This window comes from Coloeus monedula (genome assembly GCF_965178545.1).
Source record: "Coloeus monedula genome assembly, chromosome: 5".
NCBI classification, from domain to species: domain Eukaryota; kingdom Metazoa; phylum Chordata; class Aves; order Passeriformes; family Corvidae; genus Coloeus; species Coloeus monedula.
Window position 1 is genome coordinate 29,241,412 of NC_138785.1, and position 22,298 is coordinate 29,263,709.

Sequence of the window (22,298 nt, forward strand, 5' to 3'; positions counted from 1 at the left end):
CAGAGAGAAGAGCCAGAGGTGCTGAGGAAGCTGGGTTTCGTTCCACCTCAGATCTCAAGGGGGACAGGGGCAGGAGGCGGACACAGGAAGCCAAGGGAGGCAGAGAAAATGAAGAATCCTATTTTTGTACCTTAGGAGGAGCCATGGGTAATTCACTTCAACGTGTACTTGACATGAAGCTCTTCACACACCATCTGGGGGAGGAGCTGCACGGTCTCCACGCTTCTATCACCATCCCCAAAGCAGAAAAACCTCTCTGAATCATCATCCACCTCTCTTGTGCCTCAGCATTGCTCTGCTCCGGCAGCACCACAGCACTTTGTAGCCACTCTTCCCTCAGCTGTTTTCCTTCCCAAACCAGATTTCTTATAGGAGGTCACCAGAACCAGCAGAAAACGTGGTGTTCGGCCTCTGTCAACCAGCTCAAGGCAACAGAACATTTGCCACAGATAATTTATCACAGCTACACAGTGGCACTGCTGAGAGAATGCACACCCCGACTTTTGCAGTCTCTGTCTTTTGATTATTAAAAGAGCCAATTAGCACATAAATTGAGCTGTGAATACTGAAAGGGATTTGAAAACAGTAATAATTAAAGAGTAGGACAGTAACTGGGCTCACAAGCTGCCCCTCATCTTTGCTGGCCTGCTTGCCAAGCTGCTCACATAATGATGGAAGAAAAGCAGCAGTGCTCATTAACTACACCATGGTACTCAGGAGCATCCATGCCCTGCCAGCCCCATGCCTGCAAATACACAGGCTCCCTTGCTGAGAGACACAGTATTTATTTGGACTTCTCTTAAGTTCACACAGCACTGAGTCCCCAAGAAAACTTCTCCCCTCCACCCCCCAAAACACCATAGGATCCTCATCTCAGCTAGATGGTGGGACCAAACCCCAAAAAGGAAGGGGTGATAATGCCAGGGAGAGGAAAAATGCCAAAGCTCAGCACCCCACCCGCCTTTCCCTGTGTCAGCCACTGACTAATGAGGAGTAACTAATGGCAAACGATGTTCTCAGTCCTTAAGCTGCTCCCCAAGGAAACTGTCAGCATCTTTTATTTACAGACTGACGACAATCCCTAGGGAACACGATGCCGACTCCTACGTGGAGCAGGGGAAATGTATATCTTTTTAATCACCGCAGCACTGATTCATCTTCAAGGCTGGTACAGTTTCCGCTCTTTGTTGCTCTGAAGCGACTGCAGTGATACAGCTCCCCTGTGAATACCACTGCCTCTCAACTACAATATTTACTATCAGGATGGCTAAATACACTCACTGACATGCAGGCAGCTCCATCCTGATCTCAGGGGCAAGGTCCCCTCAGCTCTCCCATACAAGTAAGCTAAGCAAGGAAGGGAGAAGGAAGCTGGACCCACTGTGCACTGACATAAATGATGACAGGCCCACAAAAGTTGAATGAATGAAGTTTAATAAAGAAGTCACCAAGATTTCTATGCATGTTTCATATACATAAATTAGAGCACTGATCAAGCAGTGTTCACTCTTCCTCATCCAAAAAGTTTGATGACTTTCTATAAAAACTACCTTTGGCTAAAAAGAGGGAAAACTAAAATACCATAGGGGGGGAAAAAAAAAAAAGGACTGGAACGTATTTAGGAATAAACATTTGTAATCATGAAAACAATGGCATATTTCTACTCCATTTAGCACTGTGTGATACCTCTTATGTGCCAGGCTGATGCAGCTGCAAAGCTCCATTTCCCAATGCCTTGCAACCAGCAATATCAAGTAGTGGCACAGATATACCCCTGTTGACAAGATCAAAGAGCAAGGCATAGCCTGTTACATAGCCAAGTCTGCCAAAAGAGGAGCCAAAAACTCACAGATAAGGCTTAAAAGAGAGTAAGACTCAAACCTATGAGGTCTTTCAGACAGGCTCTACACATCTAGAGCACAACAGAAAGGCTGGGGTTTTTCTGTGGTCCTACCAAAAATACAGGGCAATTAATACCACGTATAGACTCTGCCACATCAGTTTCCTGGTCACCTCTGATGTTAACAACTTCTAACAATAAAAGTGAGAGTCCATCAAATTCATGCAGGCAGTAAACAGCTTTGAAATTAGTGTGAGCCAAGTTCCCTTGAAGAGAGGTACATGCTTGAGAGAGACAATTACAGAGGAGCCAAGCAGATTTATATCGGCTGGTTTAGCATTAAATCTCTTCAGAGCTTTTAAAAACGTTAAATTGAGACCTTATTAAAAACTCGGCATTTTTATTTCACCAGATTAATGACACTTACAGTACTAAATTCAATCTGTAGTTTCAAACACCACCAAACAAACACAGCTCTATCTAAGTGTAATTAAAGAACAAGTCATCATTTTGGGGAAAATTTCTGGAGGCACACCAGCAAGCTTGATAAATGAAAGGAACTCACTCTCACATGGGAAATTGAGAACATATATTTTATTATTTTTTTCCTTTCTGTGTACAATGAAATATCTTGATAGCATTACATTATAAAACAGTTTAACTGAAGGGACTGAAGGCTCACAGCAGGCTTCACTTCTACACACTAATTAATTATCATTTATTGGAGACTTTGTGCTTGTATGTTTTGGCTGCAGAAGCTTCAAGTCTGAGAGGTTTTGTCTAAACAGTAGATTGCCAGTTTTTCACTAAGTCAGTAAGAGCTTTTGTTTTCATTTTTACTTGAGGGGAAGAGATTTAGTCCTGTTGTCACAGAGGCATATTGCTTCGTAAGGCAGGGATCCACTTTCACCCCCTTTTCAAGAGATAATTAAATATGTAGAAACACCATGCACAGTGGCGTGCTATTTTAAAGCAAACACTGTAACATGGATTCAGAATCTGGTGCTTCACAAATGAGAAAAGGCTGCAAATTACCCTTTTTAGTAAGTCAGCAAAGAGCAAAATATTTAACCCAGCCTTGTCTAGAAGAGAAGATACAGACAGCTCAGTAATACCACGTACTTCGTAGTGGAATTTCTACATGTTAAAGATCTCCAATAGCTTAAGACATAATGAATTAAATACTCATACATTGATGATGTTGTCCTGCCTCTAGCTTTCCTAACCTAGATGAGAATATCCTGTAGACTGTGAGAACATCTAATGCAAAATGTAACCAAGTGTTTTGGAGCTACAGTTGAAATCCTGGCCTATGTATATGGAGAAAAAAGCCTCAACCATAAACCACAAATCACATCACTGAAACTATTCCCAGGAAAGCAAGTCACTTAAGATCAGCTAAAATACAGAAGACACATGCCTACACTCACTAATGAGAAGGAATAGCAGTCACGTATTTGCACAGTCATGCAGTTTAGAAAGTACAGTACAAGACTGGGAAGCCTGGTTTTCCACTGAATGACACATGATTTTGGCAATTCCTTTCTTTGTTTTGCTCCCCACTACCAAATGAAGATAATGACATCCCCAAGGTACAACAGATATCTGATCTGGTGACAACAGCCCTGGGAATTCCAGCCCAAAAAGGCAAGTATACAAGAAGCGTTACTGAGACTGACTGCTCAATCCTTTTTTCTTCATAATCACCTGTGAAACTCCCTTGTGTTTGAAGAAGCCACATTAGCCACGTGTTAGTGGTACCAGCATTTATGTTGTTGCTGTTTTACAGCCCAGGAAATCATACATTTCCTTACTGCCTTTTACAAAACATAAACAAGCTATTTACAGAAGGACCTGATACTTTTCCCCCAAGAAATGAAGATTCAAAACATTTTCAAACATGGTCACTTTTAAAGCATCTAGGAGACTTTAATGTCTTGCTGCCATTAGAAAATAAACTATCAAAGCAGAGTCCAAAACAAAGAAAAAGAGGATAAACCTGAGTTTATGGGGTCATTTTCAGGAAATCACATGTCAGTCCCACCTAGCACCAGCACCGCATCCTTCTTTAACAAGAAGGTGTAAAACATTTATGGGATATAAATACAAGGAAAAGATACAACAGAGTATCCACAACGCCTGCCAAATGTAACATCCGTAGGTTGCTGGGTGTGCCATGTCCCAAACCTGCAGCTGCTTGGTGGGACAGACCTCCCCTCCTTGGGCACAGCCTCAGGTATAGGTGTTGTTTGCATGTTTAAAGACATCTGAAACAGAGACATATTCTCAAGCGGCTGGTTATACTGCGTGGCTGAAGTAAAGATGATGGACTTTTTCTCTCCCCATGCATACTCTCTGATTTCATGGTTCTTTCCTTACTCATGATGTCAAGACAGTTGTGGCAATAAAAAGCTTTTTCTTGCCTTCAGACACACAGACATACAGACCAACTGCTCCAAAACAGAAATATAACTTTTCTCTGGAAAAACTATGGCTTTTGTTGCATTCTGGTACAGACTGAACACCATCCTAATTTTTCCAAGCAGTGCTCACATCATGTAAACCTAAGAAAAGGGAGAGGAGGAGAGGGAGTGAAACTCTTCTATTATTTATCAGCCACATAGTCTAGTCTTTGCCCCCATGAGCTATTTCACAGATCTATGGATGCAGCATCTGCAGAAGATTTTCTCTCATTAATACTTTCAACCATGATGATTTACAACACAACACTACATTTACACACCACTGCTGTGAATTTTTGGGTTTGTCTTCAGAAATTATTCAAAAAATTAGATTCCTTTGCCTTTATGTCGTAACAGTGTGCAACAAAGTAGGATATATCACAGCACATTTATCAAAGCTCATAAGTTATTGATGTGACTCTCAAAGACTAAGCTGAAAATGCCATTCCACTTTTGGTGATTTACATAATTATATTTTAGGTACAGTTTACTTATTATTCTGTTGCCTACAACCAACTTTTAAGGAAACATTGTGTGTATTCCTTTTTAACTGGAAGCAATCGAAATTGCTGTACAAATGCAGTTTTACACAAGAGCAGAAGTCTCTTGAAAGGAATCTCAGCTTCTTGTTTCAAAGCCATGGGTAATAATCAGAAGAAAAGAATAATACTCATCATCACCTCTTTACAGTCCTGTGACTGCTCATTTGTTTATATCACAACAGCATCTAAATCAAAGACCACAGACATTTGCTAGTTGTTTGACAGGTAAGTGTAATTTAGTTCTCCACCTGCCTGTTCTTGCTAAAAAGCTGTTTCCAAACTACCCCAGAAAGCCCCGCACACACCAGGGTACTCGCTTTCAAAGCACGTGTTCCTTTTCTGTTATCTGACACAAACCCAGCATTGTGTTCTGCATTCCACAGTGAAAATCGTGCCCTCGAAATTCCCCTCCATGCCAGCCAGGAGGTGGCAAGCAGCAAAGCAGTCACCTAAGCTGGTTCCTCCTAAAGGGAAAGAAAGTCAGGAGGGGAGAACAATGCACATACAAAACAAGAGGGGCAGAAGGGAAGTGAGTCAGGGTTCCCGGAAAATATTTACTTGCAGATTTGAACACAAAGGAATCCCAAGCATTTCTTGCCTGTGCAGTGGATTTGCTACCGCAGGCTATTTAGGGTAGAAATCTGCCATATTTATCCTCCAGCTATGTCAGTTCATTCAAGTTACTCCCCTGGGGCCCTGACAGCACAACATCACTTTGCAAGGCATGCCCAGCTGCGCGAGGAGGCTACACCATCTCATGTTAGAAAGGAAGTTCATGCCTAAATCCTTTTCAGGACAGCAAGAGAGATGAGAGAAATTGCTAATGATCTTGAAGCAAGGATGGCAGAAGCAGGAAGCCTGAGCCCCCTAACTCCATCAAAATTGGTTTGTGGGACCTTCAGCCAAGTCACCCAGTTTTGTGTCTCAGCTTTTCTCCTAGTAACTACCCACAAACTTAATACACGTGTGTACAACTGACAGAAGGCTAATCCTAACCCTGCTACAAAGAGCCTTCCCCCGCCACAAACGCCAGGGTGGGAATCGAGATGCTTGAGATCCGTGCTGAGGTATTGCAGGCAGCCACAGCACAACAGCAGCAACACGGCTTCAGCACTTCACACCCGCAGAGAGATACTGCTGATAATCAGCACTGAAAACACTACTGCCAGAAACCACTGCACCACTCATGTCACTGTGCTACCCCCACTTTGGGGCAGGTTGAAGAAGGGCATTAATAAAATCATCTTGTATCTCCCATGGTCCTTCAGGTCTATGCCCAAGCAAGTCAGGAATTAAACATTAAAATTATAGTACTTTTGACACCTGAAATGTATCAGAGTGCCCATATAATTCATGTATCACAAATATGATTTGGCAGGATTAAATTTGAAAATTATATATCAAGGATTTGTTATTGGAAGAGAAAACATTTGCAGCATACAACAGACCAACAGAAGAAAAGCCTGATTGCTGTGATGAATAATGCATATTGCCTATGGTACTAATTAACCTTGTACTCCAGTAAGATATTATGGAACAATAAGGCTAATCTGAATGTGGCCTGACACTCTTCCCAATGGCATCTGGAAATCAGTCTTTGAAACCTGTAAAATTTGAATTTGTTATAGCAGAAGCCTTTGCTCAATAAACTTTCAGGAGGAGTATTTTTGTTTCTCTATATTCACAGCCCATGCTGTTTCCATGCACGTACACAGTGCAAAACACTGAAGGTGACTCCATGACCTGAAATGTTCTGGCTCGGCTTTCCATGGGCCCTCCCGCACCTGCCAGCAGCACGTGGGCAATAACAACGTGCCTCCCACTAAATCTCACAATGCACACTCAGTCCTACAGACAGAACTGCAGCGTGACTGTTGTGCTGCCTCTGCTTCTTCCCAACCAGAGTGGCAAAATACTTACAGTAAGCTCATTGAAAATGAATGATTACAACCTTAAGCTGGTGCTTTTATGCCGCCAACCGAAGAGCAAATGCCTCCATCTGAAAACATTCATTCTAGTTTGGGCTGGTTTTGCTTTTCTTGTAAAATACTCACTTTCTTCTTAGCCCAGAGCTACACATGGTATTAAACACAGATGCCACATTAGAGGCATTGTGTTTTCAGTTGTGTGCACAGTGCCCACAAAGTACAGGAAAATGACTTGCACATACCTGAATGACTGAAGACACAGAAGGAGTCATGCACATGCATCGTGATAAATGCTTTTTGTGTCAGTTTACAGAGTCGTAGAATCAAGTTTCCAGACAACTCTGGCCAGTGTTTTTACACACCAAGGTCTGATCTAGCATTTCTTTTACTGGGAGGAAAACCAACAGCAAACTAAACCCACAACAAAAAAAACCCAAACAAACAAAACGGGAGAAAAGAAGAGGCCACCAAATCAAACAGTCCCACAATACTTTGGAAGGGAAGGATTTGGCAAGGGACACTTTCCCCATCTACCAGTGCACTTAACACACTACATTTCAGAGCCAGTGCATGACCCACTGCCTTCATCATCAGGATGACACAACTCATCAATGCCATTAGCCATGCTCAGAGCTCAGTCAATAACAGACTCACACAATCATTTCACTAGTCCCCGAGCACCAGATTTCCATCTGGCAGCCATCCCACACACCCCAGCAAAAACACACCAAGAGACATCTGACCTGACTGATGAGTACTGTGTTACTGAGGCATCCAGGAGACAAGAGCCTGAAGACATCAATGATGAGGATGCCAAGTGCAGAGCTCTTGCTCAGTTGAGCACACAGCATCACCTTAGGGAAGGCTTCCTATGATGCACCACATCCTGCAGGCAGGCTCAAGGCTTGCTATGCCATTTTAAACTAATTAAGAGTGATTCAAAACCTCTTCCTTACTCTTTTCAATGGAGAACAGTGCAGAAACAGGTGGATGAACTTTAGCCTGTGTCCCCCTGCATGAGACGAGAAAAAGACAACCACAAAATACCAGAAACTGATATTTGGGAGGTTTGGAGGAGATCAGGATCAGACCACTTGCTGACAAATAGGTCTGATCTGAGTTACACCAATTATCATGAACTAAATTTCTTTCCTATAGGCTGTGTTCTGCTGGCAGTCAGCGCAACACTTAATAAAGATCTAGGCCAGGAAATAATTGAGTTAACAGATCATAAAGGATTATCATCTCACTCCCACCAAAATCAATGATAAAATCCCCACTGACTACAGAGAGCAAAAGATCACACTGCAACTCACTTCTGCCAGGAAACTGCAACCAGATGTATCAGTCTGGCAGCACTACCCTGCAGCAAGGTCTCTCAGTGTTATTTCTGCCAGGCTCACTAGTTCAGGCACCAACAGGATGGTTCCTTTCTCTCTGTTGTACTAGCTAGAGTCTCAATCTGGACCAAAATGCCTTTGCACATGAATGATCGATTAAGTCTCTCGAGCATAAGCTTGTCTCCACATCTGCCTGTGTGGGCCCACACTGCCCTGACCCAAGCCATATCTGTAGGCATTACCCTCATCTAAATTCCCTGCTGATGGCTTTGTTGAAGGATGCTACTGCTGTCACAACACAAGAGCAGGTCCTAGCTGCTGTGACACTTCATTTGTCTGGGCAGCAGCAATGCCTGGAAGGAAGACTGCCCTGCTTTAGTGGAAGTATGCAAGACAATCAAGGCTGGCTAAGCAAACTAGTTTTGACACATTAAATCATGCTTGAACTGTGAGAGCAAAGGAAAATAATGTAAAAGTCCTTCTAAAAAAAAAAAAAAAAAGCTTTACAAATAAATAAATAATATGAGCCAGTCTTGTGCCCAGGGAGGGGAGGAAAGCTTTTATCTGAGCCTGCCTGAGGACTTTGGGTAGGCAGAGAGGAAAAGATTATTTTGCAACACAGACACCTGCCTTTTTCTTCACAGGTTTGCAGCCATTTCCACGCATTTCACTTCTAGAAAGAGTCTCTTGCTGATCACTTGCTCTGGCAGTGAAAGAGCATCAAGTGCTCGGGTAAAAAGCAAACCCAAAACCAGGTAGGACAGGAAGAGTGAAATCTCATCGCCTGTCTTCTTACCTCTTATCAGCACACTCATGCCTACTATGGCGTGACCAACATCTGACTTGGCACTGGAGGGTCCCATGATTGTTTTTCCCACAGTACTCTGTTAGCCTTAAGCCATTTTTGCCTCAAATACCCTCTGCAGGCACTTTGCTCTAGACATTGCAGCCTGGAGTGACAACACTCGATCTGCTGCAAGTCAACCATTGCAATGCAGGAAATCCCAGCAGAACAGGGTCACAGGGCATCTGTGGACCTTGGCAATTATCCATGGCATCTCTCCATCATCGTGGACCTCTTCCTGCCTGCTGTGAATTTCTTCCAGTAATTAACATGCCCAATTGCCTTGGATTTATACTAATAAAACACTGGTTCCTGTCCCAAGATTCCAATGTTGCTGTCACTTCTTGAACCTGCGCAAAGCCCCAGCAGTAATGAAGTCCACAGTCCCAGCTCTATCACTGCCTGGGTTGCAGGCTATCTGCGAAGCAGTTCAGAGCTGGGAAGCTCCAGCCTGCAGGTTGCTTCTGCCAAATTACAAATTAGCACATTCCCCATGCTCTGCAGTAATTAAAAAGCTTCCTTTCCAGGCAGCTTTTGAAGGCAACACTGTGACCTCTGTCACCACTGCAGTGGGATGACAGACTGTCCAACTGGGTGTAAGACCTCCAATGCATTACTTGTGGAATTAGTACTGCAGCACAGCGACTCCTCAGTGCACGCAGGAGAGATCATCTCACTTGGATGGCAACCGTCACTCGGTGCTCAGCAAAGATCATGTTGGCTCCCTAGACAGGCTTGCTTTATTCCAGTAATACCAGTCACACACATGCAGAGGGACTGGGCAGTCTGCTGGGGCAGGGGATGCTTTTTTATATATATGCAGAGGCTCTGGTACTCAATAATGCTGAGGCTTTGGCAGTGAAATGGACCTTTGGGCAGAGATGGATTCCTTGGCACAGCTGCCACACTAGGCAGAACCTCTAGCTGATGTGAGAGTCCTGTTCAGAAAATGCACCTCCAGGCCAAGTGGTTTTTTGAAAGAAAGCATCTAACTGATGTATAAAAGCAAGCCTTTTGAAATGACAATTTCTGTCCCAATTCCATCTCTAGAAGAATGTTAAGTTCATTGTTACTTCCCAATGAATCCACCTGGAGATGAATGATCTCAAAAGGGTTTTAGGCTAGTCTAAGAGCATAAAAAGAGCACACGAGATCAGCACTGATACCCAAAATCCTGATACAGGTTCTAGTCTCTGAATGGCACTGAATAACTCAGTCTCCAGCCCAAGGCTGTCATTTGTAAAACCGGGAATAGTGACTCTGACCTACTTCACAAAGTGGGTAGTTCAAGATCCAACAGAGAAAAGCCCATTGTATGACCTGGAAGCAGTTTTAGTAGTCTGTATTAACTACTTCTTTCCTCATACAGAAACACTCACTTCTCAAGTGGCAGCAAAACTACCCATAAGCTACTCAAAGCCTACTATGAGGACTTGGCTCACGATACCCCTCCAAATCTCACTGCAAGAATGGGTTACATCCTAAGTCAGCACCACCTCCAGTGCCACAGTGGTCAGGCAACCCTGTCAGGGGAGCTGAGCCCACCACCACCACAGCGGGCTGTACAAGGATCATGAAGATGCAGACACTCTGCTGACGTGTATCCCCTCCCACCCATCCTGCTTCCAGGAATGGAACTGTGGGTGGCAGGAGGAGGCATGCAGGCAGGGATAGTCTTGTTTCACCCCCCCAGCCAGGGGATTTGTCCTGATACTGCCACTTATCTGCAGCTCTTAAAGCCTGAATTTTCAGGAGAAGGGGAGTAGAATTTTTCTTGGCATTAAATTGATTGACTGTCAGTGACAGTGAGAAGGAAGTTGTCATCTTAAATCCTAGCTCTTCAAACTTCAGCTGTTTTTTTTTTTAAGGACATAAATTTATAAAGACAGGTGTTTGAAAGTAATAAGGGACATCCACAAGCCTGGAATTGCCCCTTTTGTCTTGGCTTTTTAAAAATTAATTAATTTATTTAATCTATTTTGGGTGTACATTTTGGGGTTTATCTAATGCCTACCTCTCTGAGTTTGCTCCAGTGTTGACAAACACTTGACCACCCTGAGGGAATTCAAAAATGGAAGCACATCAGAACCATGCTCAATACAATCTTAACCCTGTGTTGTTCATAGATACAATTCTGTTTATACTACATTAACTTCTTCAGTGACAGAAAATGAGCAATCTTCCAGCAAAATAAATGGGTATCTCTTTTATGATGAAGAGCAGATTCAACTCTTTCTACAGACATATGTATCGCCGTCTCTTTGCTCTTAGTTCATTCCACTGAACACTTACCTTGTAAAAGATACAAGTTTATTCAGCTAAAGAAATAAAATATAAGATCTGAATCTGTTCATACAAGACACAATTGGAGCATGCTTTTGTGGAGCCTGGATTTCAACCTCAGTTTTAACCCAGAGCAAGAGAAAATGGTCAAGATGTAAAGCATGCAGAGAGAAAAGCTTATTATTGAAATGTCAGCACATCATTAACTACTGCTAAGTGTTTCTAAACGAGAAACACAAAACTGAAAACCCAAATTATGACCAAAACAATAGGACCAATTCATTTTATACCCCATATAAATTAGGTGGAGTGAGGGTTCTGACAAAGGAGCTCTAGTAGACCCTTGGCAGTTCAAGTGGTTGCAGCCACCCTTCTTCTACAGATCACCATGCAGGGAGAGTGCCCCCAGGCCAGGACATCAAGAGAAGCACTCCACTGATCAAATCAGTCATGGGCAAACTACCCAGTCCTGCAGAGCCAGCAGCAGCTTCCAGCACTGGGACAGAGTGGGCAGCTGGGGAAAGCTGTATCTTAAATCAAGGCAATTAAATTCACTGCGTTGCCAACAAATATCCATGTACTTTATCCCTAGTGTTTCTCCAGAGTCCTTAATTGCTTCTAAAAACCACAATTAATAAGTGAACTGTTACCAAGCCATTCAAAGTCGAAGACGGCAATCAAAGGAACCTAACCACACCATGGCCAACACTCCTTTTGTCCTGCAACACCTCTGCCATCCCATAATTTAACAAATTCCCTGATCTACCAATGGACACCGTATATTCAAGAATGATAAAACTAAACAAAGGCACCATTCAAGTAAATATCATTTAGTTATCAAGGACCAGACTCAAAAGCATACCCTAAAGATCTGTTCCAAAATATCTTATGACTAAGAAACAAACATGACCTTCACAGTTTACAATTCTGAAGCCATTTCTAAACCTTATTTTATTTGCACTGCTCAATCTATACTTTGTGAAGGGAATAAAGTACTTCTTAACTGTCCTTCTGAAAGGTGACTGCACAGCAGCCACACTGCAAAGAACAGGAAGGTTAAGTTGGTCAAAATAACAGCCTAAAAGCATCGCTGCAGAACAAGGAAAAGATCTTCAGTGATAGGGGTTACGATATACAAGGTAGTGCAGAAAGTTACAGCTCATTAGTAAAGCGTTAAGTATTGCACATAGATGGACACTGTGCCTCCTATAATAATGAGGGCAACCATACACACACAAAACAAAAGGAATAATATTTAATCAGTCCTGTTGCAATACAATTTTGATCTGTGCAAAACATTTCCCCACTCTTGTTAATTATTTCAGCTGCGGAACAAACCACCTAAATATGTACATGCACACACCTCTACAGAATAAAACCCGTTCTCCCTCCAGTGACAACTGCATTTTGCATTCAAGTGACTTTCTTTACATTGGAAAAGATAATACACACTGTGTGGCTAAAAATTCAGCTATTGTGACACTGGCTGGGTTTGTGACTAATTAAAATTAACTAGGTACTTCAGCTCATAATTATATAAACACCTACCATGCTATACTCCCAGCCAATTTGGTTTTAATCAGAAAAATGCACAAGAAGTATGAATGATGGGCAAAGAACTCCCTGGAGGGGCAACTGTATTTCCAAATTCAGTATTCTCCATATACCAAATATTTCCATCAAAGTTTTTCTTGCCATGTAATCACCTCCCAGTAGAACAATTAAAAAGAGATTTTAATTTTTTTTATCCCTGGACTCTGCTTGCTTTCCACTCCACTACAAAGGTAAAAGCACACTTGCCTTATCCACCTGAGTCCAAGCTGGGAAGTCTCCCATAAGACATGCAGGATTTAGCAGTATGCTGCCTTTCTAGCATACGTAACAAGGAGAAAAGAGAGAGAGAATTCAGCCAACTTGAGGGAGTACAGGCAGGCAAGCAAGTTGTGGAGTGGACTGAAGAAAATTTGCCCCCCTACTGCAGCTGTACCAGGTGGAAAAATAGAAACGGTGGCTGCTCTGGAGCAAAAGCCCAAGTTTCAAAATAAGGTTACCTGTGCAGCAGCGTGTTTCCATTTCTAGAAATAAGGGGATAGGGAAGGCAATGGCTGAAGTGCTGCACTGCGTCACCTGAGGAAATCACACATAATATGCAAGTATACAGGGTTTTCTTTATTGTGGTATCAGCTGTTTCATTCTCAGGTCAGGCCTCTGCGATAGCCGCTGTGCAGACTCAGAAACACAACAGTCAAAAAGCATGGCTCTGCCATCACTACATTTTTAAGTCCTCAGCTGTCTCCCAACCCTCCATAGATGGTGCCTTCTGCTCCTCACCAGCCAAGGGTCACTGCCTCTGCCTGCTTGCCCCTGCACAGCTGCAAATAAACAATTGCCTCTGAATATCCTTCCAGTGGCTGTTCAACAGAATGCCAGTCAGTGCTCTGGGAAAGTGCCGTCACACATCTGCACTGACTGCACTGCTTTTGGAGGAAGTTGAGTAGCTCTGCTTCACCCCCAATCAGCCAGCAACAAAATCATCCAAGAACTGATTCAGCAGGTAAACTTCTAAACTACATAAGCTAGCTATGTATGTCAATTAGTTTTAATTAAGTCCAAATTAAAAGACCTGTGAACACAAGGTTTTTCTGCAGCCCTTGTTTTCTGTAAGACACTCATTTCTCTTGGCAAGAGCTCAGCTGAATCACAACACAAGTAATGAACAATCAGCAAAAATAAATATGGTTTTGTAAATGCACTGAGGTATGTTCTGCAAAGTTGATTAAGGGAAAAATAATCAAACAAACACTAGTATTTAAGACAGCAGAAGGTCTTGAACATTCTAGAGTTGTCTTACAAAAAAAAATATCCAGGTATTTTCTCTGGCAGCAGCTCCTTTCTAAAACCAGAAACCATACCCCAGCCCATCTTTCCTTCAGCCCTCAGTTTCAATGCTCTTCCTCAGAAGATAGGAAGGGTGAAGAAAGATATCACTGAGTTTTCATCCATTATTTTGTCCACCTCTAACATCTGTAACCTTGCCTATACCTTCTAGCTAGCTAAAACCAGCTGTACTCCTTTTGATGTCTCTTCAAATGACAGCATATACTGATTCTTGGAGAGTGCCATGACCTGAACTCATTACTCACCTTTTCCCTTTGGCTCTCATTCTGTGTAGTTTTTCTTTTCTTCCATTGCTTCTTTACTCAAATATTTAATTAAGTTGTGCTTCAGCGATAAAGTCATCTGAAAAAGATCAGGCTCTGCAAAATGAATTACATTTGCAGTTACTAGTCTGCAGCCCACTGGACACTAGCAGGACCTCACCACTGCAAATGTATTTGGCTCTCATTAGCTTAACATGTCAACATCCCCTCTCTTCGAGTAGTGTGGGCTCAACTGTCTTTAAAGGCATAAAAATAAGTACTTGCTGCTCACTGAAAACATACTGGGCTGAAGGTGAGGATGAATACAAGAAGTGCCAGAAAGTGTCCTTGTCACAGTATTCATTTCCTACACAAACCCCAGTGGTGAGCTCTGCTATTTACAGTAAGCAACTAAAACTGAAGTTACGATAAAACTCACCTATGCTAGTGCAGGAAGAAGGAAAGCACAGACTGGGCGGATAATAATTTTTTTGGCCAAACCCCTAAATGGATAAAGGCAGAAATGTCAGCGGCACTAAACCAATTTTTACAGCATTTTAGGATCTGTCCCTCAGCTTTGGTTGAGTACTGCCTCCTAGGGTGGAGACCACCATTAGGAGACTTGAAACTGGCTTAGCAGACCTCCTCAAGGATCCATTCAGAGAGCACCAGCTGAACCGAGGCAAAGCCCATAACCATCAGCTCTTTAGTGGTACCAAACCACCACTCCGGAAACCAGCATCGAAATTCACAGAGCAACCACTTTCATTTCTCTTAGTAACTAGCACAGCAATTTATTCTTGTGAATAATGAACCTTAACACTGTTCCTTTACAAACATGTCCCAACACAGTCACAATTTACCTCTAGCTGTCCCTAGCAGTTGCTGATAAATGTGCCATGTTGCCAAAGGAGGTGTAAAAATCCAAGTAGTTTGGGTTTTCACAGTAACTACTACCTAGCTGCCTGTATTAATTGAGAGGGTGAGCACATTATATAAGGAGCTTAGACCATGTCATATTTGCAACCTCAGAGTCCCCAGTGAGAGAAACTGCTCAGCTGTTACTGTCAGTGCCTTCTTCAAACAGGAACCCTGCTGACAAGATGATGAATTCAGAACATCGTTGCCAATTAATGATTTGTAGGCAGAAGGGATTTCAATAGTTCCCATATGTTTGTGAGGATGACTGGGATTTACATCACCTCTAATAAGAGAGTGTAGTCTGCTCTGTCCAGACGTGACACTAGAGATTAGAAAATGTCATCTTTGCAGTAGAAATTTTAATAAACAAAGCCAGGCTCTTCTGGGCTGAAAATGTTTCCCAAAGCACGGGTCACGAAAAACCTGCTTACTAAGTGAAAGCAAACTGGGAAACCACTTGCAAGATGCACCCAAGTGATTTACAAACCAAAGGTCAGAAGTTATTTAGGTGTTTGTGAGAGCTACACAGCAGAGTGCCAAGACCATCATTATGTCAGCCAGGAGCATGGAGTGCATTTCCTTAACATCAATCAGACTGAAAAAAAAGTTCGGCATTTACAGATACACAGGACCTTTCTTGGTGTTACTTACTCTGCTTAGGAATGCAAAGTTTAACTTCACTACCCTAGAAGACAATCTCGTTTTTGTGAATGTAACAATAACCATACCAGAAAGCATTTTACTCACACGGGATATCAACATGAACTCCATACATGCTGAATGCGGACCTCCTGAACGGCTGAATGCCTCCTATCAACTGAGCATCTCAGAGCCAACCAGCAGGGAATGCTTGGCACAACGACCTGGGTTAAACACAGGGCATCCAAATGGAGTCCTCAAACAAAATTTGCCACAGGCACTCGAGTCCCACTGATTTGGTGATGGAATTTAGGGCTATCCCGCAAAAAAGAATTACTGGTTTTAACACCTCTAGAGGAATTAAAGAGCTAAACTCCTGCTGAGGGTGCAGGCTGTAGGTGAAGTAAAGAGTAATTTATGTGGATATACCTTAGGAACAGGGCAGGGATACACCACCACAAAGTATCTTTCCACTTCCTAATTATGATCACAGGCCTACCCAACACAGTCATAAATTGGGAGGCCAGATACTGTCCTCTTGATTAAGAAAAGCAAATTAAAAAGAACCCAACCCATACCCAAAAATGGAAAGCACAACCTTTAATCACGAAGGCCTTCTGAAAGCACACCCCAGGTTGCTATCTCAACACTGCCAGAGATGCAACCCCTCTACAGGCAGTGCAGGTTCTTCAATGATAGTCTCAGATTTCTGGTTTAAATCTGTAGTTTTTGGGGTTTGGTGTTTTGGTTTTTAGTTGTTTTTTTTAATGGTGTTTTCTTTGTTTTTGAGACCTCTAAGAGTGCTTTGAGAAATCCTCATGCAACATCAGAGGACAGGACTTGAATGGTGACCAACAGAGGACTCCTTTCCTCCAAAAATTCTTACAGGTGGACTGACCTCAGTGTCTAGACCTAGCAGTAAACCAGTGTCTGTCACTTTGTGACATGGTATTTTCTGCCATAATTAAGCAAAACCTTGCTGATCTATTGACTCACATCCCTCGTCTGCGGTAGCCTGTATTTCCTCAACTTGGGATAATGTTGATCTTAGCTCCCCCCTTGTACAGTATCAAACATCAAGTCAGTCTCTTCTTCCCCCCTAAAAAGGAGAAATATCTTTATTAGCACAGCAAAAGCAAAGCCAAGACAGATTTTGCTGTACTGACTACATCTGTAGAAAAAGGAGACTATTCTGGTCAAAAATCACTCCACATGCTGCTCAGCAGAGCTTTCTCCAACACGAACATTTCTCTCAAACATTACATTTTCTCTCCATGTCAGCCCTTGAAGACTTGAACTATCTCCAGGGGCACAAGCCTGTGACCGAGGACTAAAGGATCAAGGCCACAGTTTGCTGTGGAAATGCACTAATCTATTCTTTGTACCCCACTACAAACAGCAATAATGAATGTCTGGAGTGAGGTGAAGAGAAAATGCAACACAGACTTAGGTTGAAGTGGAATTCCTCTGCCTTCCCCACAGTATCTATTATTATCCATTATTAAGTGGCTGCAAAGAGAAGACAATTAAGGTGGGGCTGATGACCAATATATATTAATTTTGCAAAAAGCAAACTGTATTGAAATTTTTATTTGTTTACCCTTCTCTTTTACAAGCAAGTTAGTTTTAGGCTACCTGTTACATATTTACAATGGAAGGGCAGATTTTATAAACAAGGATGTAGTACAGCAAACCATAAAATGAGATCATATACTCAGAGTCTATTGCTGTTCTTTTTAAGTATTCTTTTAAAGGTCTTGAACTTTAGATACCCTAGATCTCTTGCACAAGGCCTCTGACGATTCAGGAGATCTGCGCTGACCAGCAACTTGGGAACCTCAGCCAGCTACTTGTGTGAAAACTTCTGCACATATGGAAGCATTTTTATCAGTGGGGCTTTAAGTTTAACTCTGAACAGCTGAGCAGCTTTGTATTAAATTATTTACCAGAGAGGAAAATCAATCAACTCACACCACATCAAATACCCAGCCCCCCACAGAGTGATAAAGACAGAAAAACATACTCCTTCAAATACAAAAACAAAATGCATCTTCTATAAAGAGATTAACTTCAAACATTCCCTGGTACAGTCCAGAAGAAAAGAAACCAGGCTTCTAAGACTCATAAGGAAATGCTGATACTGAAGAAAAATAACATAAATCTCTAAATAACAGCTGAGACTACAATTGCCTCATGGCCCCAACAGTACAGTGCTCCAAAGGTAATAGCAGAATGCCAGATTCTCTTTGTTCTCAGCCCTGTAAGCACCAGAAGCACCTGCACATAGGTGTCAAGTGCCAAAACGTCCACCCAAAGCCTCTGTCTTCCTGCTCTAACAGTTACTCAAAGAACCTCAGAGGAAGTGAGAACCTGACCCACCACTGTCAACTCAACCAGGCACAAAAACCATGAAACAGAAGAAAGCCCAGACTGCACACCGCCTTGGAAGCTCACACAGCACCCTCCCTGCAAACCCTTACCTTGGCAGGTGTTGTTCTTCTCCTCGTACCCTGCCTTGCACAAGCACTTCCCGATGGGCACCAGCCATTCCCCCTCAGCACTGCAGTGCATCTTTGGTGCCTCCTCAGTCACTGAGTGGTTGATGCAGACACCTGACACCTCCAGGAGCTGCGAGGAATCCGCACCCGTGATGGTGTCAGGGAAGCGGGCCAGGTTGCGGATTACCGATGGGCATTTCTTGTAGTACACGCGCACGGAGACCAGGGCAATGCAGGCACCCACGTCCTGGAAAGCGAGGTAAAATCCCTTTTTTGTTAGGGGCCCAACGTCTCTCACCTCTGTGTTAAGCTTCATTACTCTGTCGCCAAGGTCTAACTCTGTGAAGCTCTCATCAGCAGCAATGGTATCAATCTTGATGTACTGGTTTTCTTTGATGTTCCTCCCGTCTTCATCATCTGATTCAAAGTAATACATGTTAAAAGTCTCCTTGCAGGTCCCAAGTCCTCCTGGAAGGCTGTTACAGTCCCTCAGGGTGAATTTGAGCTCAATGAAGATGCGGGATGCCCCTTCATTAGAGATCCAGCTGGTCAGAAGCCAGTTGTTCTGATTCTGTTCCATTACCTTGCATACTTGGTATGTGTGTATCGGAGCGTAGTTTTCATCCACCTCACCAATTTCTTCCCACTGCATAAAAAGGAAAAGTAGTTTTTGAAACAGTCATAACTCATGTGAACTCTTAGCTTTCCTATCTAAGAATATCTTGTGCTTCAGCGCTTGGGACTTTCGGGGGGAAAAATGTTTTAATTGCCAAGATTTCTGTACTAGAGGCTCAACACATTCCTGATAAAATCAGATGAAAGATCATTCATAAATAGAAAAGGATGCTAGTTAAAACCTTTTGTTTTAGGCAGTCCAAAAGTGGGAAAACATATTGCTGGGTTTGTCCACTAGTTCTCAGTTAGAAAACAAAACAAAAGCAGATGGGGCCTTTTCCTTGGGCTTTCCCAATGCATCCACACAGGAGAGGAAAAAAAAAGCTATTTACACTTTGTCTGTCCCCATTCCTCCAGGCTCCTTTCTACCACATGCTCAAATCACTGCCCCACACAACAAAAACCACACTTCTACAAGCTACTCCCCCCCACCAAACAGCATGCGAGAAAATCAGTGGAATTGAGTGATACACAAAATAAATAGGCCTTTGCTCTCCCCAAGTGTGCTAGTCAGGGAGTTCTTGCTCATGCAAATAGAGGATTACTTCCTATACAGGTTACAGGGATCTGCAAATCTTGAGCTGTTTATGTGCTACACAGGTTTTTAAGCAGAGCTCCAGGCAACTTTTTCAGCTCTTTGTGGGAACTGTAGCAACAGTTCACTTTATTTTAGCCATGCTCTGAAGGGCATCACTTGGAAGGAGTGCTTTTTCCTGATGCAGCAGAGTCAGCAGCACCACCACTGTGCCTACAACAGATACCCATTAGCATTTCCTCTCGGCTTTTGAGAACCACAGTGTTGCATTAAGAGATCAGATTAACCATCTAAGTGCAGCAAAGAACCCAGGAGAGCCAGTGTTGGTTTCAGTTTTGCTCCCTTCTACTTTTGACCCACTTGTCTGCAAGAGCTAATTCCCAAAGCCTGCTCCACCCTCTCCTCAGCATTCCTGCACACACTCGGTCACAGCTGCAGATGCAGCACAAAGCAAATGCACAGAGCATAATTCACAGGTAGTCCTGTACAAGGTAGTAGCTATATTCCAAGCTGCCTATCTTCTGAGGGCCAAAGGCCAAATTTTTTCCTTGGAAATACAGCCTGAGATGAAGTTGAGAGTGTTCTCAGCCCAGATGCCACTACTACAGAGCTGACACAGAACACTCTCAGAGTCAATATAACAATGAAGATCTTTTTAAGGGAAACGACGTTTTCCATTTTAAATTAAAATATCAGCAACAAGTGACATAGGAAAATAACGCAATGGTACAGTCCAAAATTAATTCTAAATGCCACCATCAGAAAAACATTTCTTCTCCTTCCTGACACGGGATGTGAAAGTGGGGACTTGTGCAGGAAGACATGCCCACTGTGATGTGCAGAGTTCCACCACCAGTCTTCCAAGACCTAACCCAAAGACATTTTTGCCATGGCAAACAGTACTTTCATTTCTAACCATTTTTTATGTCTCTGGGCTTAAACAGACCACAACCCTACTGTGATTAAGATGTGCCTGTCACCTGGTAGTGCCACAGAACTGGACAAAGATATGTCTGCAGTGAAAGCCAGGCAGATCTGTGCAGGATTCATGCCTAACTTTAGGAGAGGCAATTAACAGTTATAAGGAGAGTCACTGAGAAAACACACAGGAAAGGTATGCAACATGAGTAATTCTGCAGCTAGATTTTCTATGTTTCACTAAATAGGGAGGTTTTGATACATGAAATTAAAAGCAGAAAAACACCATTCTTCAATTACTGTGGTTAATTTAAGTGATAAATATGCTGTACACACATACTTCCAATGAATCTGTCAAACACTGTGCTAGTTTCAGCTAGAACAGAGTTAATTTGCTTCATAGCAGCTAGTATGGGGCTATGTTTAGGATTGTGCTAGAAACACTGTTGATGACACAGAGATGTTTCACTGACTGCTAAGCCAGCACTTAACACTGAGTCAAGGCCTTTTCTGCCTCTCAGCCCATCCCACCAGCAAGGGGACTGGGGGTGCACAAGAAGTTGGGAGACAACACAGCTGGGACAGCTGGATCCCACCTGGCCCAAGGGATATTCCAGACCATATGGTGTCATGCTCAGCACATAAAACTAGGGCAAGAAGAAAGAATTGGGGACAGGAAGAATCGTGGCATTTGTCAAGTCAACATTACATGTAAGGGAGCCCTGATTTCATGGGGATGGCTGAACACCCACCTGCCCATGGGAAGTGGTGTTTCCAAGGAATTTCTTAGTTTACTTTGCTTGTGTGTGTGGCTTTTGCTGTGCCTATTTTAGTGCCTTTATCTCAACCCATGAGTTTTCTCATTTTTACCCTTCTGATTTGCTCACTCATTAGCTGCAGAGGAAGAGAACGAATGGCTGTGTGGCACTTAGCTTCCAGCTGGGGTTAAACCACAATATTCCCTTCTGATGGCCAGTGTGGGGCTGGAAGGGTTTGAGATAATGACAGGTTTGATTAGAATGTGCTAGATTGAATTTATAGCTGTTATTGTTGTTTAGCTATTCATTGACGGGTTCCTGAGCTTGCCATGGGGCTTGATTGCCTCACTACACACTAAAGCCTGGTGCTGGTTAGTGGCTGCTCCTTGGTTCTGCTGCTTGCTGAACTGCTGATCACCTTACTCTGCTGGGCCTGGGAACATTCTGATGCCAGCAGTGGCAAAGCACCATGCTGCAGACACTGTGGCACATAGATAAGGCTCCACTTTGAGCAGGTAAAATCCTAAGGGAATGAAATCTGTGGCTAAGCCCAAAAAGGAGCAGAGGCAAGGAGAATAGCTCATTCCAACATTATCCCAAATGGTCTGGTCCAAAGAGCCCATGGATAGAGACTGGAATGAAAATACCACCCTGCTTACCTGAAATGGCTGAACACCAGGCAGCCCATGGGAAATGGTAAATTAATTCCTTGGTTTGCTTTGCTTGTGTGTGCAGCTTTTGCTTTACCTATTATTTTAGTATCTTTATCTCAACTCATGAGTTTTCTTACTTTTACCCTTTTGATTTGCTCACTCGCTGGTGGGGAGTCAGAGGAGCTGTGTGGTGCTTAACTGCTGGCTGGGGTTAAAACATGACACCATATAAAGGTGAAGTCTTATTTTTATGAAGGTGGTGGTGATTCTCCATTTGATGAGAGAGGGAGAGTAACCCTCCACTTCCCCCAACCCACAGGGA

At 43.0% G+C, this 22,298-nt stretch overlaps 1 protein-coding gene across 4 annotated transcripts in view; it reads right to left on the reverse strand.

Annotated features, from left to right (window-relative positions):
* EPHA5 (EPH receptor A5) overlaps window positions 1–22,298 on the reverse strand; it is a gene marked incomplete at its 5' end in the record, with an annotated part of 193,057 nt that overhangs the window by 130,158 nt on the left and 40,601 nt on the right. For all 4 annotated transcript variants that reach the window (XM_082281210.1, XM_082281209.1, XM_082281212.1 and 1 more), the window contains one exon: window positions 18,420–19,083. In XM_082281210.1, coding sequence (XP_082137336.1) covers window positions 18,420–19,083 — 664 coding nt within the window. The remainder of the gene's footprint in view (window positions 1–18,419; window positions 19,084–22,298) is intronic.